This window comes from Topomyia yanbarensis, chromosome 1 (assembly GCF_030247195.1).
Source record: "Topomyia yanbarensis strain Yona2022 chromosome 1, ASM3024719v1, whole genome shotgun sequence".
Classification (NCBI taxonomy): Eukaryota; Metazoa; Arthropoda; class Insecta; order Diptera; family Culicidae; genus Topomyia; species Topomyia yanbarensis.
Window position 1 is genome coordinate 36,712,889 of NC_080670.1, and position 13,110 is coordinate 36,725,998.

At 38.9% G+C, this 13,110-nt stretch overlaps 1 protein-coding gene across 1 annotated transcript; it reads left to right on the plus strand.

Moving 5' to 3' along the window:
* The first annotated feature begins 2,456 nt into the window (after positions 1-2,456).
* On the plus strand, positions 2,457-11,690 carry LOC131677382 (uncharacterized). The gene is made up of 3 exons (XM_058957173.1): positions 2,457-2,549; positions 2,696-2,874; positions 11,030-11,690. The coding sequence occupies exons 1-3, from the start codon at positions 2,457-2,459 to the stop codon at positions 11,616-11,618; spliced, it is 861 nt and encodes a 286-aa protein (XP_058813156.1). The 3' UTR covers positions 11,619-11,690.
* The last annotated feature ends 1,420 nt before the right edge of the window (positions 11,691-13,110 follow it).

Genomic DNA, 13,110 nt, shown 5'->3' on the forward strand with positions numbered 1-13,110 from the left:
TCCGCCATTGAAAAAACGTTTGCAAGCCCGGGTTATGTAAAGTTATTTCTTCCGTTTCGGCAGACTTCACAGTTCGTACTGTACAGAACAATTGCACGACTATTGTTACGACCTACCGTCCATCAAGAATCTTTCCTAGCTAAGCATCGTATATACAATGAAATCAGCGCACAGACAGTAGTTTAAAACGTGAAAAACGTTATCGATTTGAATAATACTATGTTCACACTACAGGGTTAAAACACGATACAATAATTAGCAACAAGAAAAACGTCATCAAGATAGCGTCAAAACACGTTTTAACTCGTAGTGTGAACGTAGTTTAACGTTAAAATTGATAATTAAAATATTCTACCTTTGGAAGAATTTATGAAAATCAAATGCTGACAGAATCGTTCGTTCAGTGACTCTCGCACCGATAAGTCGATAATCCCAGTCTGGTGCAGTATAACATTATACCACAGACAAAGAGACGTTACAGCTTGAATAAAATTCTAAAAAATCGTCGCTCATGGTATACTAGCGGTATCTGTTGAATATGTTGTACAAAATGTGATTCTGGCAACCGCGGTAAAAATCTTTTTTGCCGTGGTTGCAGAGCAAATACTGCATTTTCAGAAAGAATCACAATCGTTTGTTCTATATTTGAGACATTAGGCAACGATAACAATGTCCCAAATATAAGTTTTTTTCGTTTGAAGAACTCAATTTTTTAGGTTATGACGTCATACCTTTTTAGCGTTCATGTACTAATACACTCAAAAGTTAGTAATACTAACTTTTGAGTGTGGTTTTTGTTTGCAGCTGGCTAATTGATTCGCACAGCCTTGCTGCTCCTGTACATCACGTAGCGAAGTAAGTTTCATGTGGTAATAAAGAGCTTGAAAAAGGCAAATGATATTGCTGGCCTTTGACGAAGGAGTACAGACTATATGTACCAGCTCATCGGGTTGAATGTGACGGTGTCGTCACCGATTCGAGTTTGAATTGCGTGGATCTGCTGAAACATTATTATGTCTGTTTTAAAGACCCCATTCTTCAGCCAGTGAAGCTACTGAACTGCAACCCAGTCAAACTCATTCCCGAACCGGTTCGGATTTCTGAATCAAGTCAGTATGGATTCCAACTCAAATGCAACAACAGATTCCGACTAAATCGGTTTGGGAATCGGTTGTTGCATTTGATCTGGAATCCACAGTGACTCCATTGGGTATTGAGTATTTTAGATTTTATTAGAAAAACTAAATAAACTTCAACAAACTGTTCCCATATTTTTTCTGCATCGAATGTGTATTTATTTTATAACTACAATATTATAGTTTATTGAAAGCCCCAACTTTTAATATCTTTCCCATTCATTTTAATTCACGTTAGCCACCACCGAAGCAGCGCCATCCCTTAAATATTTTGATGAAGGTATCACCTAATTGAAAACCAATGCAGACTGAACAAAATTTCGATTTTTAGAATAGGATCTCTTCAGATTTTTACGCAGATTCATTTATAAATACTTTCAGTTCAATGCTCGTCCAGGAATTGGTATCTTGGAATCACCAAGATGTCATTCCCTGAACGAGCATTGAACTGGAATTGTTCATGAATGGTTCTGAGTATAAATCTGAACAGTTCATTATAACAATCTTCTTAAAAACAACAACCAAGCTGCACAATATAATAATACCCTGAACTTTCGCTTCTTCTTCTCTGATCGATTGCAAAACTTAGCCCCGGACGGGCGGCCAATGCCCATGCCCTTATCGGACAATTCGTATAAGCAATGTATAACAAACACTGGCATCTTCTCGTTTTCTATGACGAACTTGCCTGTCTGCTTTTCCCAAGCTGGCCATTAAAGTTAACGAGAAAACTCCCCGGCGAAACCCTTTCTGCGCCACCCGTGTCGTCATGATGACGAGAAAGATGGAGAACTGGACTTTTGTTTTCACATTGGATCCAGAAAAGCAGGTTCCTGCTATTCGAGCACCACGACCGCGGCGGTAGAGGCGAAAGTGATAGAGGAAGAAGAGCTGGAGGAAAATTATCGGTGCAATTGCACGCCGCAAGACCGGAGTAGGACAAGTCGAGTGTCGTGTTCAAACATTGTGCACGCGATTTTCCCGTGTCATCCGCCTGCCGGATTATACACGCGTGTGTATTTTCTATACATATTTGGTCACAGCAGATCTTCTGCCGAGTAGACAACTGGTGGACAGTTGCAGGGGTTTGTGTAAGGATCCGTGCGGGTCGCGAGGGCTTATAAATACGACAGACTAATCGTGGGTCTCAGTTTTGCTTCAGTGCATTCAGGATCAGCATGTGTTGAGTGGCATTACTGTGGCGGAATTTGTAGTTTCGAATCTCGTGGTGCTTGGATTATTTCGGTGTGTTAAATTTCTCCGGACAATTAATGGTGACGTGAGCAGAAATATCGAAGCACTGTGAAAAAAATAACCGCAATGAAAGTGGTCAGATTTTTACTGCTCTGCATGCTTGTCGCAGTAACCTATGCTAATCCAGCAGTGGATAATGGAGGCCCCGTCAATCATGTGGTACATACGATGGCGAAAACGGTTCAAGAATACCGAATAGCCTCCAAGTGACGAAGCTTAAACTAATATTAATGGTGTTTTTGTTTTTTTTGCTCTGTTGCTTCTATTGTTGTTTCATGAATCCGTGGAAATCTTGGCCCGTGAAGGTACCTGCAGCCGCCAGTAAAACGGCTCTCGAGGAATCGTTTGTAAAGCGCCTAGGGGCGAAATGTACCCAGAAGGATAATAGCTCTTGTGTGATGCTAAAGTTCGTAAACTACATGAACCGATTGCTGAAGAAGACCAGCATTAGCCTAGGCGATAGCGTCGAACTGTTGAAGACCAGGTATGGTGCCAAGGGAAGGGGTGGTTGTTGCTGGTGTTGTTCATTTTCCGTAGTCCGTGCACTGGGTTTAAAAAAACATTAGTGAATTCTGTATGTGCGAGAAACTTTGGATGTTGGAAGATTGAAAATGTGTAATATGGTGCGTTTCTTGTGTTGTTGCGGTGTTTAATAGAACGGATTAACAACTATTACTACTGCTGCTTGATGATTACTGAAGAGACTATTTTATTGAAATGGACACCTTTGGCATATTTTCCGACTGCACTTACGGGGTTTTAGAGCATACCTAAATGTAGTGAAAAATTCGCCAACAACCCGATTTGAACTGACAAAAATAAAAGTGGGATTGGTTGACCATGAATCATCAATCGCGTTAACGAATGTAAACGTTGGCTATAAACTGTAAGCGTAAAATTCGGAGAAATATTCTTTAATGTAAGAATTCGTTGAAAGAGCCCAGTAAGTTCTGCTGAAATTCTGGCTCCAATAACACAATCGATTCTAATTGGAATCAGGCAGAATTCCGATTTATTTGCCGGTTGTACGTACTGAGAGCCTTCATCCTAAAAAATTATAATGCTGAATGTAGCGGTTTATGGACTTTTACTCTAATTTTCTGGTCGGAGAACTTGTGAGCCTTCCATATGGATATGCCGACAGTTCTCAATTCTGACATTTTTGTTGATTTTTGGTAATATACTGAGAGTGGTTTTACGAAGAACATTCTGACATAATGGAACATTGCAAACTGACGACATCTGAGTAAAAATGCTCGAAAAAATGACAGCTCAGCGAGCTTGTTTACATGGTGTTAGAATTTAAAAACAATTCGAACCAAGCTTCTTGTACTGGATAGAATCGAATATGTCCTAAGTCCAAGTAAACAATCTCTCTCAACTGTCAGAAAAGTGAGGTTATTCGAGCCAACCAACCAAGTGTCGCGGTCAGTTCGGCGATTCCGGTGGAGCAGGGCGTCCACTGGTCTCGTCGCGGTCTATTCAGTCTAGTCCCCGGTGGTGAATCTAGCTTACGCCGACGGAGAGATAACGATTCTTGTTTGGTCTTAGGACCACAACTTCTTGAGCCCTTTAGCTCCCTGTCCGGTGCCATTTAGCACCGCAACTCCTTTGAGCCTTTTGGTTCCCCTCTCATTTCATTTCGCTTCACTTTCCCGATGAGCCATTCAGCTCCCGCCCTTGTTCGTGAACTAACTACTCGGTCTACTCCCCGACAATGGATCTAACCTACTCCGACGAAGAACTCCCGAAGACGAGAGCGGTTCTCCCGAAACCGAGCGTTAGATTTCTCCCAATACCGATGTTTGTTTCCGAGAGCCATTTAGCTCCCCGCTTCGTTCCGATCTACTCGATCTAGTCGTTGTCGGTGGACCTAGTCTACTCAAAGGGCCAGCCAGTACGTGCTGAGGTCCATCCAGCGATCTATTGTATAAAAGTTTATACGCATGTGTGCATCACTATGGGAAGTATCAGCGTTACCCGCAAGTGGCGTGCTGTTACTGTCTACAGATTCTGGACAGAGTTGCCAATCTTCTTGGTATGTAGTCTTCGGTCCCGTACAGAGGAATGCGCAACACTGCCTAAAATGATGCCTACTTCTTTGTTCCAGGCACCCACAGTTTTTGCTGTAACTTTGAGTGACTTCAACCGAGTTATAGAACATTGCATGAAATTGTATAGCCTCACTTTTCTGACAGTTTGGAGAGCTTATTTATATAGACTTTTTTTAATCCATTCAGTATGAAACTTGGTTCGAATTGCTTTTAAATTCTAAGACCGTGTAAACAAGCTCGCTGAACTGTCATTTTTTCGTGCCTTTTTACTCATATGATGTCCCATACAATAAATTCATACGGAGTCAATTGAAAACTTACTATTTCGAAGTTAAGTTAAGTTAAGCCCGTAAGATAATTAATCTGCTCTAATGACCCTGCCACTTCTAGTTTTTCGATCACGATGCTTCACATTCTTGCTCTCACTTGAGTACTATGGCTCTAAATTTTCACAACTTTCCCTACGCAGTAATCTCTAGCTAATTGAATATCGTTAAAATGTGAAAAGAATTTTTTTTGAGACATTTTTTTCGAAAAACTGGCTCAAAATCAACAATCGTTTCCGAATCCTGATCGTTGAAGACAAATGAAGATTTTTTTTTTATTGAAGATATTTGAAAAATATACTTAGCATCCCTGATTTAAATCGCCAGAAATTTTGCATAAGTATTCAAATAATTTTTAAATCGCGCCCGCAAATTGCATTTACTCCTGGGGGCAATTCGTCGCTGTTGTGCTATCTTATGACAAGCGCCATTTAGCACATTTCGAGAAAAACGATTTTGAAAGTTTGAGATTGAATATCTTGAAACTTATAAATGGTATAAACAATCCAAAGAAGACAATTGATGCTTCTATCTATTTTGCATTAATCTCTCAAATATTACGAAGATCGGTTGACAATGTTGCGAGTTTTTACTATGAATGTAAACAAAAGTCGCACTCACACGTGTCATAGGTGTGTATTGATGACAAAATTTGTATGACGTGTCATAATCGTGCATGGAAAATTTTCCATAGAAAAAAATCATCACTTTTTAACTTTTATTCATATCTTTGGGTTCATATGGTCTATGAACATTCGGTGAAATGCATTTTAAAGGAAATGAGTCAGGGAATCTAGAAAAAAATGTTATTCTTGATTACAGTGTTGCCAAATATCTTTTATTTCTAGTTCAAAACTAAAACTGTTTTTTTCTCACAACTCGTATAATTTTCTTTCAAAAATGTTTATGCCATTGTGTTCCTCAGACATTTTCACACATAAAACCGTCTAAAACTTCAATATAATTTGAGCCAATCCCTAGATATAGTGATTTGAAGCAAAAAACTCACAATTTCCCATCATGTTTCTAGCTATATCTAAGTAACCAAGTAGAATTTCTAAATTCTGAAAACGCCACTTTGTAGAGATTTTTCAAACAAGTAATGTGGCATATCTAACTCAGTTTAGACGAATTAGCATAGACGAGTAGATTAAAACGTTAAACGTCCGCTTTTTTGACGCTTTTGGACTGGAAAGGGCAGGGAATGTGCGATTGGATTCGTTTTTTGACAACTAAACCCGAATCCAATCAATCCAAAATGGAGTCTCCGCAGCTCTCTTTCTGGAGTTTTTTGCCAGTGAAAAAAGGCGACTATGCGGGTTTAAATACATGCTGGCGTGCGGTAGGTTATAGAAACCTTGTTTTAGGCTACCCGCCGTAACTATAAAAGTAGTGTGGGTTTCTGAACATTTTTAGTTTATGGATTGGTTGCCCTAATAAACATCTTATGATTCAAGAGCCTAACGACCTGTTCAGGGTATCATCCAAACAATATGTGAAATCGTTACACTATATGGGTTAAAGTTCGTGTATAATATTTTTTATTAAGGAATCTTATTATTGTTAAATTTAATCAACAACATATACGGCAAATGCATGGTACTTGTTTTACTTTGCCGCACAATTTTTGTTCAATTTGATCATTTTTATTCAATTTGACGACATTTATTTTATTTGTCAAGAGTAATGACTATAGTTTCCTAAAAATATGGCAACACTGCTAAACATTATTTCACTATCCCCACTGAGAACTGACGTACAAGTACAGTTTTCAACTTGTGTAAGAAATAAAACTGTCGCTTTGAAATGACAACAGCATGTAGCAACTTGCCACTGGCCGGCGCAACGATCGGCCAGCAAACGTTATACGGGTCTTGTGTGTAAACTTGGATACAATGGTGATTCATGCATGCGAACCTGTATGCGATGGTAACATTCAACGTATTTTCATTTAAATGTTTACACAGGTTTTTCGGAAAAGTTTGTTCTAGCTTATATCTCTGTTCTCTGTGCCATCCCTATGCATCGCATACCCAATAATGGGTATCACTTGTATACGTCAAAAACTGGGTAATAATTTACTCAGTTGGATGTATTTAAACGATTTGAAAATTGGTAGAAATATACCCACTTTTGAGTACATTCAGAAAACAGAAAATGGTTATTTCGGAGAATAATTAGTTCTGTTTGCAAAAAATAAAAAATATCTCTTTATTATGCCTCTAATATCTCGTAGTCCCAGCTTGCACTTGAGTTAGACCTTCTACTCCTCTTTCAAAATTCGGAATAATACCCGCGGCAGGACTGGAATCGATACGGCACCAAATACAAATTTGTGTTTGATGGCACGTTTCATTACCATCGAAATTCGCTCCGTTGCCCTTTAATTTCAATAAGAATTGATGGTACATTTTTGAATATTTAAGCGTGTTGTAGACGTACCTCAAGATCCTTGCTAACCGACCCGCGCAGCAGGACGAATCATGTAACTAGATCTAGCTTGTTGTGCCATTCCATGCAGGAGAACTATTGGAGAAGACGACAATGCAAAGGCGGATTAAACTGTTGTCCATTCAAACAGCTTAATCCGCCTTTGCAATGTCGTCTTCTCAAGAAACCTAAACTTAGAAAACTGCTAAGTGCTTTTCAACCATTTGTGAGTAATATTTTACCCATTTTTCTTGTTGCATACCAATGTTGAGATGGGTAATATTTTACCCAGAGTCAAATTCGAAAATGTACCCAATTCATGACTGCTGAAATTGAATGACAAAATGGGTATTTCTGATACTCATTATTGGGTACTTTATTTTAACCGTGCATAGATATTGAACTGGAAGTTCATCATCTAGACAATTTCATTATGAAAAATTTTGCTGCACTATAAAACAGGGAAATTTTTACCGCTTTTGTGAAGTTTTTTGCGCATTTTTGAAGTATTAATGTTGTAAATTTTCTTTCATCTTTCTGACATTCGTAAAGAACAGCAAGTGCATGGGAAAGATATGTTTGTATGACTTGTCGATCTGTTTAGGGAAAATGGCCTAAATTAACCATTAAAAATTGTGGTTTTATCGACAAAAATGTTTAACGTGGCTGCAAAATTTATTGATAAGTTTAATTAAAGAGGAATGTTTACATGTATATATGTACACGAGATTATTCCAATTGATAAAAAATATGCAGATACCATATTCAATTGCAAGATCACTTGATAATTTACAAAATCATCGTGATGGACAGAAGTTGAGCATGTTGAGAATAACGTTGATGTTTGTTAAGTTGCTTTTTGGAAGAATTGATGTTATCGAACTTTTACTATAAGAAGTCTCATATAAGTTCAAATATACCCCGATTTTATGGAAAAATAGTCTTGAAATAAATGTCATCACACCTATCCAACTATATCGTGATTAGTGACAGTTTCCATGCCAGGTGTTGTTGGCAAGAGGAATCTGAAACTGTGGTATTTCTGGTTTCGTTTACATGTAAAGATTTACGCCGACAGATAAACTAATAATAGGAGATCAAGGGGCTAATTCGCGGAAGGCGAAGTTGGCGAAGTTCCTTTTTTTCGCTTGTATTTGGCATACCTTAATTAATGTAAAATATGTTATCATACACACTAACCCAGCCAAAACTTGTTCAGTAATTTCTTTTGACGCCTTGCTCAGTAAAATGATATTTTTAAGGAGCTGTCAGCAAATTGTTTAAAAATTTGCGGCATAGTTTTCATTTTTTAGCGATTTTCAGTAATTTTTCGAATAATTTACTGAAACCCGCAATATTTTTCACTGAATTTATCAGCTCTTGTTTTTTTTTTCGGTAAATAAACATTATCCAGTAAAATACTGATTGATTGTTCGGCAAAATTGTACCAACGATACCGAACCTCGTCAAAAACTTACAAAACTTACAGAAAATCATCTGTCTAGTCGCCATTTTCAGAGAAAACTCCTGACTGACCAGTGTTTTTTGACATTTGGATAGAACGGATTGCGGAGAGTTCGGTACAAAATTGTTTTACTGAATTGATTACCGAACGGTTTGCTGTTCAAAACCCCAGCAAAATTTTACTGTACTCAGTAATTTAAATTAAGTGTGTATGCTATTCGGGCTCGGGTCGGGTCCGGGTACGAAAAAACCCAAACCAACACATGTGTAAGTTGCCAGATACCAATTGTAAGTTGCCAATCAGCAGCTGGAAGATTCTGACGTAAAATTGGAACAAAACTAAACCCCCCCCCCCCCCCCACCTTCCCCTATTGTCATATTTTATCTTAGTTGTGACGTTCTTATCCAAAGTGAGTCGAGATCTTTTCGAGGGTCTGCCTTAAAGAGAAGAAGAGCGTATCCGCATAAGAACACGAAGAGTCGCAGATTTGGCAAACACAAAACAGACAATTTGCATAAGGTGTATACATGTGTGTACGAAAATATTATTGGTGCCAAATTTTCAATTTGACAAGACCATAATTGACGAGACCATAATTGAATGTTGGAACGGTCTATCCCTAAGAATAATCATAGGAAGGGCATTCCCTCGGATCTTTTCTAGTTCTCATTTGCATTTTAACCCTTTCATGCTCAAATTTTTTTCTAGCGCATATAAGGTTTTAAAACTATTTTTTTAGAAAACGGTGGGGTCAAGAAACACGAAAAGCATTTTTCTACACAGATAGGTGCTTCTCTCGCAGTGCTAAAAGCTGCTCAATTTTTACCTTCCAATGTTCAATACAATTCCCCTATAGAATATTTACAATAGTCCAATTGCGTGGAAAACGTAGCTAAAGACAGTCTAAATTGATGTTTTATCAGTTTTTAATAATGCAACATAACGAAGTTATATAAAAAACCCATTGTCCGTCGTCAACGCAAACTGTCCCTGGCAGCACTGCTCCATCGGAATATAATCAGACTATTTGCAATAACTTCAGTTCTAGAGCTGATCCTTGTATCTGTTAATACTCAATTTAAAGGCAATAATCACATTAATGAGCCTTACTTGTTTTTGTGAGCAAATCTTGTCTCAATCGCAAGTTATAGCTGTTCAAAACAAACAACATGAGCATGGTTAATATTCTTAGAAGTTTCAAAAAAGTCGTGACATTAAATAAACAATGGAAGAAGCCCAAATGATTATTAGCCTGTGTTAAGCCAAACCTAACTGAGCGCCATCATTTTTTATTGTAATTTCGTGCCAAAATTCATTGTTCGATAACTTACCATTCACATAGAAAGTTAAACAACACTTACTTGCTTTCGTGTACTATTTGAGTTCACAAAAAGTTTTCGATCATTCCAGTCAAAAAGAGTAAGTTGCTATCTAACGGAGGGCTATTTGCCAACTTAGATGCGATAATTGCCTCTCAATTTGTCAGGAAATACCGGGCAAATAGAAGGCTGTCTCAATTGCAACATTTCGGCGATTTGCCGCGTTACGCTCCCTTCAATCGCTCCCAAACCCTCCATGGAATGCGCCAATAAAGGGAGGGGTAAGGGTTGCAGCGTGAAAAAAACACTTTTTTCGCAATTTTTTTTAGAAATTTGGGTGAAGCGAATTGATCAAAACTTTTGCACATTATAATAATAATATTCTGTAAATTTTCTATGCAAAAATATCGACAAGCGACTCGGTGACGAAACTCTTTCTGGAAAAACGATTTGCTGTCATTCAAAAACTACTTAACCGATTTATTTCAAATTTTGCATGTGCATTCTATGTAAAAAGTACCTAGTCCCTACGTTGAGTTTTGGAGATAAATTTTCAATTAAGGGGGTCTGCAACATTTTTCCACAGGCCCGTCCTGGTTCTACGATAATATGTTTGTTATAAGTGTGTATGTTTGAAGCGATAGCGCCATTCCGATTTTCAATTCCGTCATCTAGTATATTGAGCGCGAAATTCTCCACGACCTCGGTATTGGGGTTTTCGATTGATTGACACCGGTGTAGTGGAGTGCACTGAAACTGCACCGTTTTTGCACTTTCTAGCAGAAGTGCAGAAAACTGCGTATATTCCATTGACACTTCTGCTAGAAAGTGCAAAACCAGTGCAGTCCACTACACCGGTGTCAATCAATCGAAAACCTCATATGAAAAAAAAAAACGGTGCCAAATTTATTGAGCACGTCCGCAATCAAATTATCGATAACACCTTCCGGTACAAATGGACAACATCAGCATTCAAGCTAAATCGCCCAGCTCACACATTCGGTATCACCCGAAAAACTTTTCCCACTTAATTTTTACTCCACAGATCCGACACCGACCAATCGGACGATCCGGAGGAGCTATCGGTGTTAAACCGGTCCAGCAGTTCTGACGATCACAAGCTGAGTGTTATCGTGGCGGATAAGATTTGGCGCTTCATCCAGAGTCGCAGTGTCAAGTGGAAGGCCTTCCGATCGGCCGACGTAGTGGTGGCTTCCGATGAGGGTGGTAAGGTAAACTTTGGCCTCTCACTCGACACCAGGAAGCTGGTGGAAGAAGGTCGTGGCCGAATGAAACACTATGCTCCCGTCCTGATGGCGTTTCTGATGAAAGCTGGTTTGGTGGGGGCGTTCGTTCTGAAGGGAGTAGCACTGCTAGTCGGAAAGGCGCTGCTGGTCAGTAAGTTGGCCCTACTGCTTGCCAGTGTGATTGGAATCAAGAAGCTGCTCGCAAAGAAGCATGTAACGTACGAAGTGGTAGCTCACCCGCCGGAGCCACATCACCATCTGGACACGTACAGCTCGGGTTGGGCTCGGACTTTCGACGGTTTCGTGGAATCATTTGCCAAAGGATTGGAAAGCAATCTGCAGAAGGATGCTGACGAGATGGCGTACGCTGGACAGATGCCGCAGTGACGGACATGCGGCAGCTGAACTCCTTATTTCATAATCCCCTCTTTCCTCGGTCGAGGGTCGTGTTCACTTTTGTAGTACCTGAGATTTTCTACTGCATCTATCCTGTGATAATTCCAACGCTTTTTTGCCCATCTATGTTTGAACGAAGAAACTTTATTTATTTGTTTATTTATTGAAATATATTCCGGTAGAGGAACATTGAGAGAGAAAAACGTGTTTGACCGAAAATCACAGTTTATTTGATGACAGTTTGTGATTCAGCGAATGCTTGCAGGTAAGTTGTGATGGAATATTTTTGAATCTGATAAAAAGATAAATTGTACTCTAGGTTATTAACCCGATTCTGAGAAGACGAAGTCGAAACAAATGTTGATTTACGATAAAAAGCTTAACTGGACTACAATAAATAACCGACCGTAAAAGTCTGCCTAATCAACCTCGTTTTAAATCAATTTTCCATCAAGACCCGTATATTTAAAGCATGCCCAGGGCCGTCGAGAGCCGCGTCGGGCCCCAAGGCTTGTATTACTGTCGGGCCCTTTTAAACCTAAGCCCTCTAGTTCAGTATGTCAGTCCGTGGTTTCTATTAGTTTCCGGTTGACTCATATTGCCACATCCACAGATAGCGTGCCAGACATGTGAATTTCGCTAGCTTCTTATTCCGTGGTATCCGAATCGGGTAAAATTTCCATAGCTACGAGTTTTTCAATTTGGGGGTACTCAGGAATCAGTAGCATCTAGCTCAAATGGTACGTTCCCCATTGTGATCGGAGATTAGTGCCTTGCCATGAATTGCCTTTTCATGATTTCTCTCATGGGAAGGATTGGGGAAATTGTAAGGTTAGGGATAAGGAATATACCCAAGAGACCACGAAGCATTATTTAATGGTTTTAGACATGTTCTATATTCGCATACTAAACATGTTCTTTGCGGCTTCACAGTTCTATGAAGATCATTAAAGTACACTTAGTGATGAAAAAGGCAAAACAGTGTGCCAGAATAGAGCTAGTTCAAAAGCACCTCTTCTTTCGTTTGGCATGCCGACTGTTTAAATAGATGATTTTGTGCCTATAGAAATGGGATTCGATCCGCAGTCGAAAACCTCGTCTCATTTTGGTATACGCGTTTGGTCACTGATCTATGAGAAGATTTGCATGTATACTTGGTTTAATCCAAACTCTAACTAAATGATTGGTTGAAATTACGCAAACGTCTATTGTGAATTATATTTGCAATTGATTTTTTTCGAAAAATCGTGCAGAATTTACATTTTGATTTTAAGTTTATTGCATCATCATTTATTAAATGAAGGCATACGAGTTTAGGTGACTATTGGAACCTAGGGGCAGATCACTCTAGAAATGTATAACAATTTTGCATCAAATTAGAAAAAATGAATTTAATTTTCATTTTTGCATCAACTCTGCACTCACTCGCAGAAAAGTTTGTTTAACAAACGTGCTAAGCATATTCACTTTGTTCGACGTTTTG

What these genes read in the sequence shown, in the direction of transcription:
- LOC131677382 (XM_058957173.1), top strand. Translation starts at nt 2,457, where the DNA reads ATGAAAGTGGTCAGATTTTTACTGCTCTGCATGCTTGTCGCAGTAACC. An exon ending in GAGGCCCCGTCAATCATGTG is followed by an intron (nt 2,550 to 2,695) that starts GTACATACGATG and finishes TGGCCCGTGAAG; the next exon opens with GTACCTGCAGCCGCCAGTAA. An exon ending in GTCGAACTGTTGAAGACCAG is followed by an intron (nt 2,875 to 11,029) that starts GTATGGTGCCAA and finishes TTTACTCCACAG; the next exon opens with ATCCGACACCGACCAATCGG.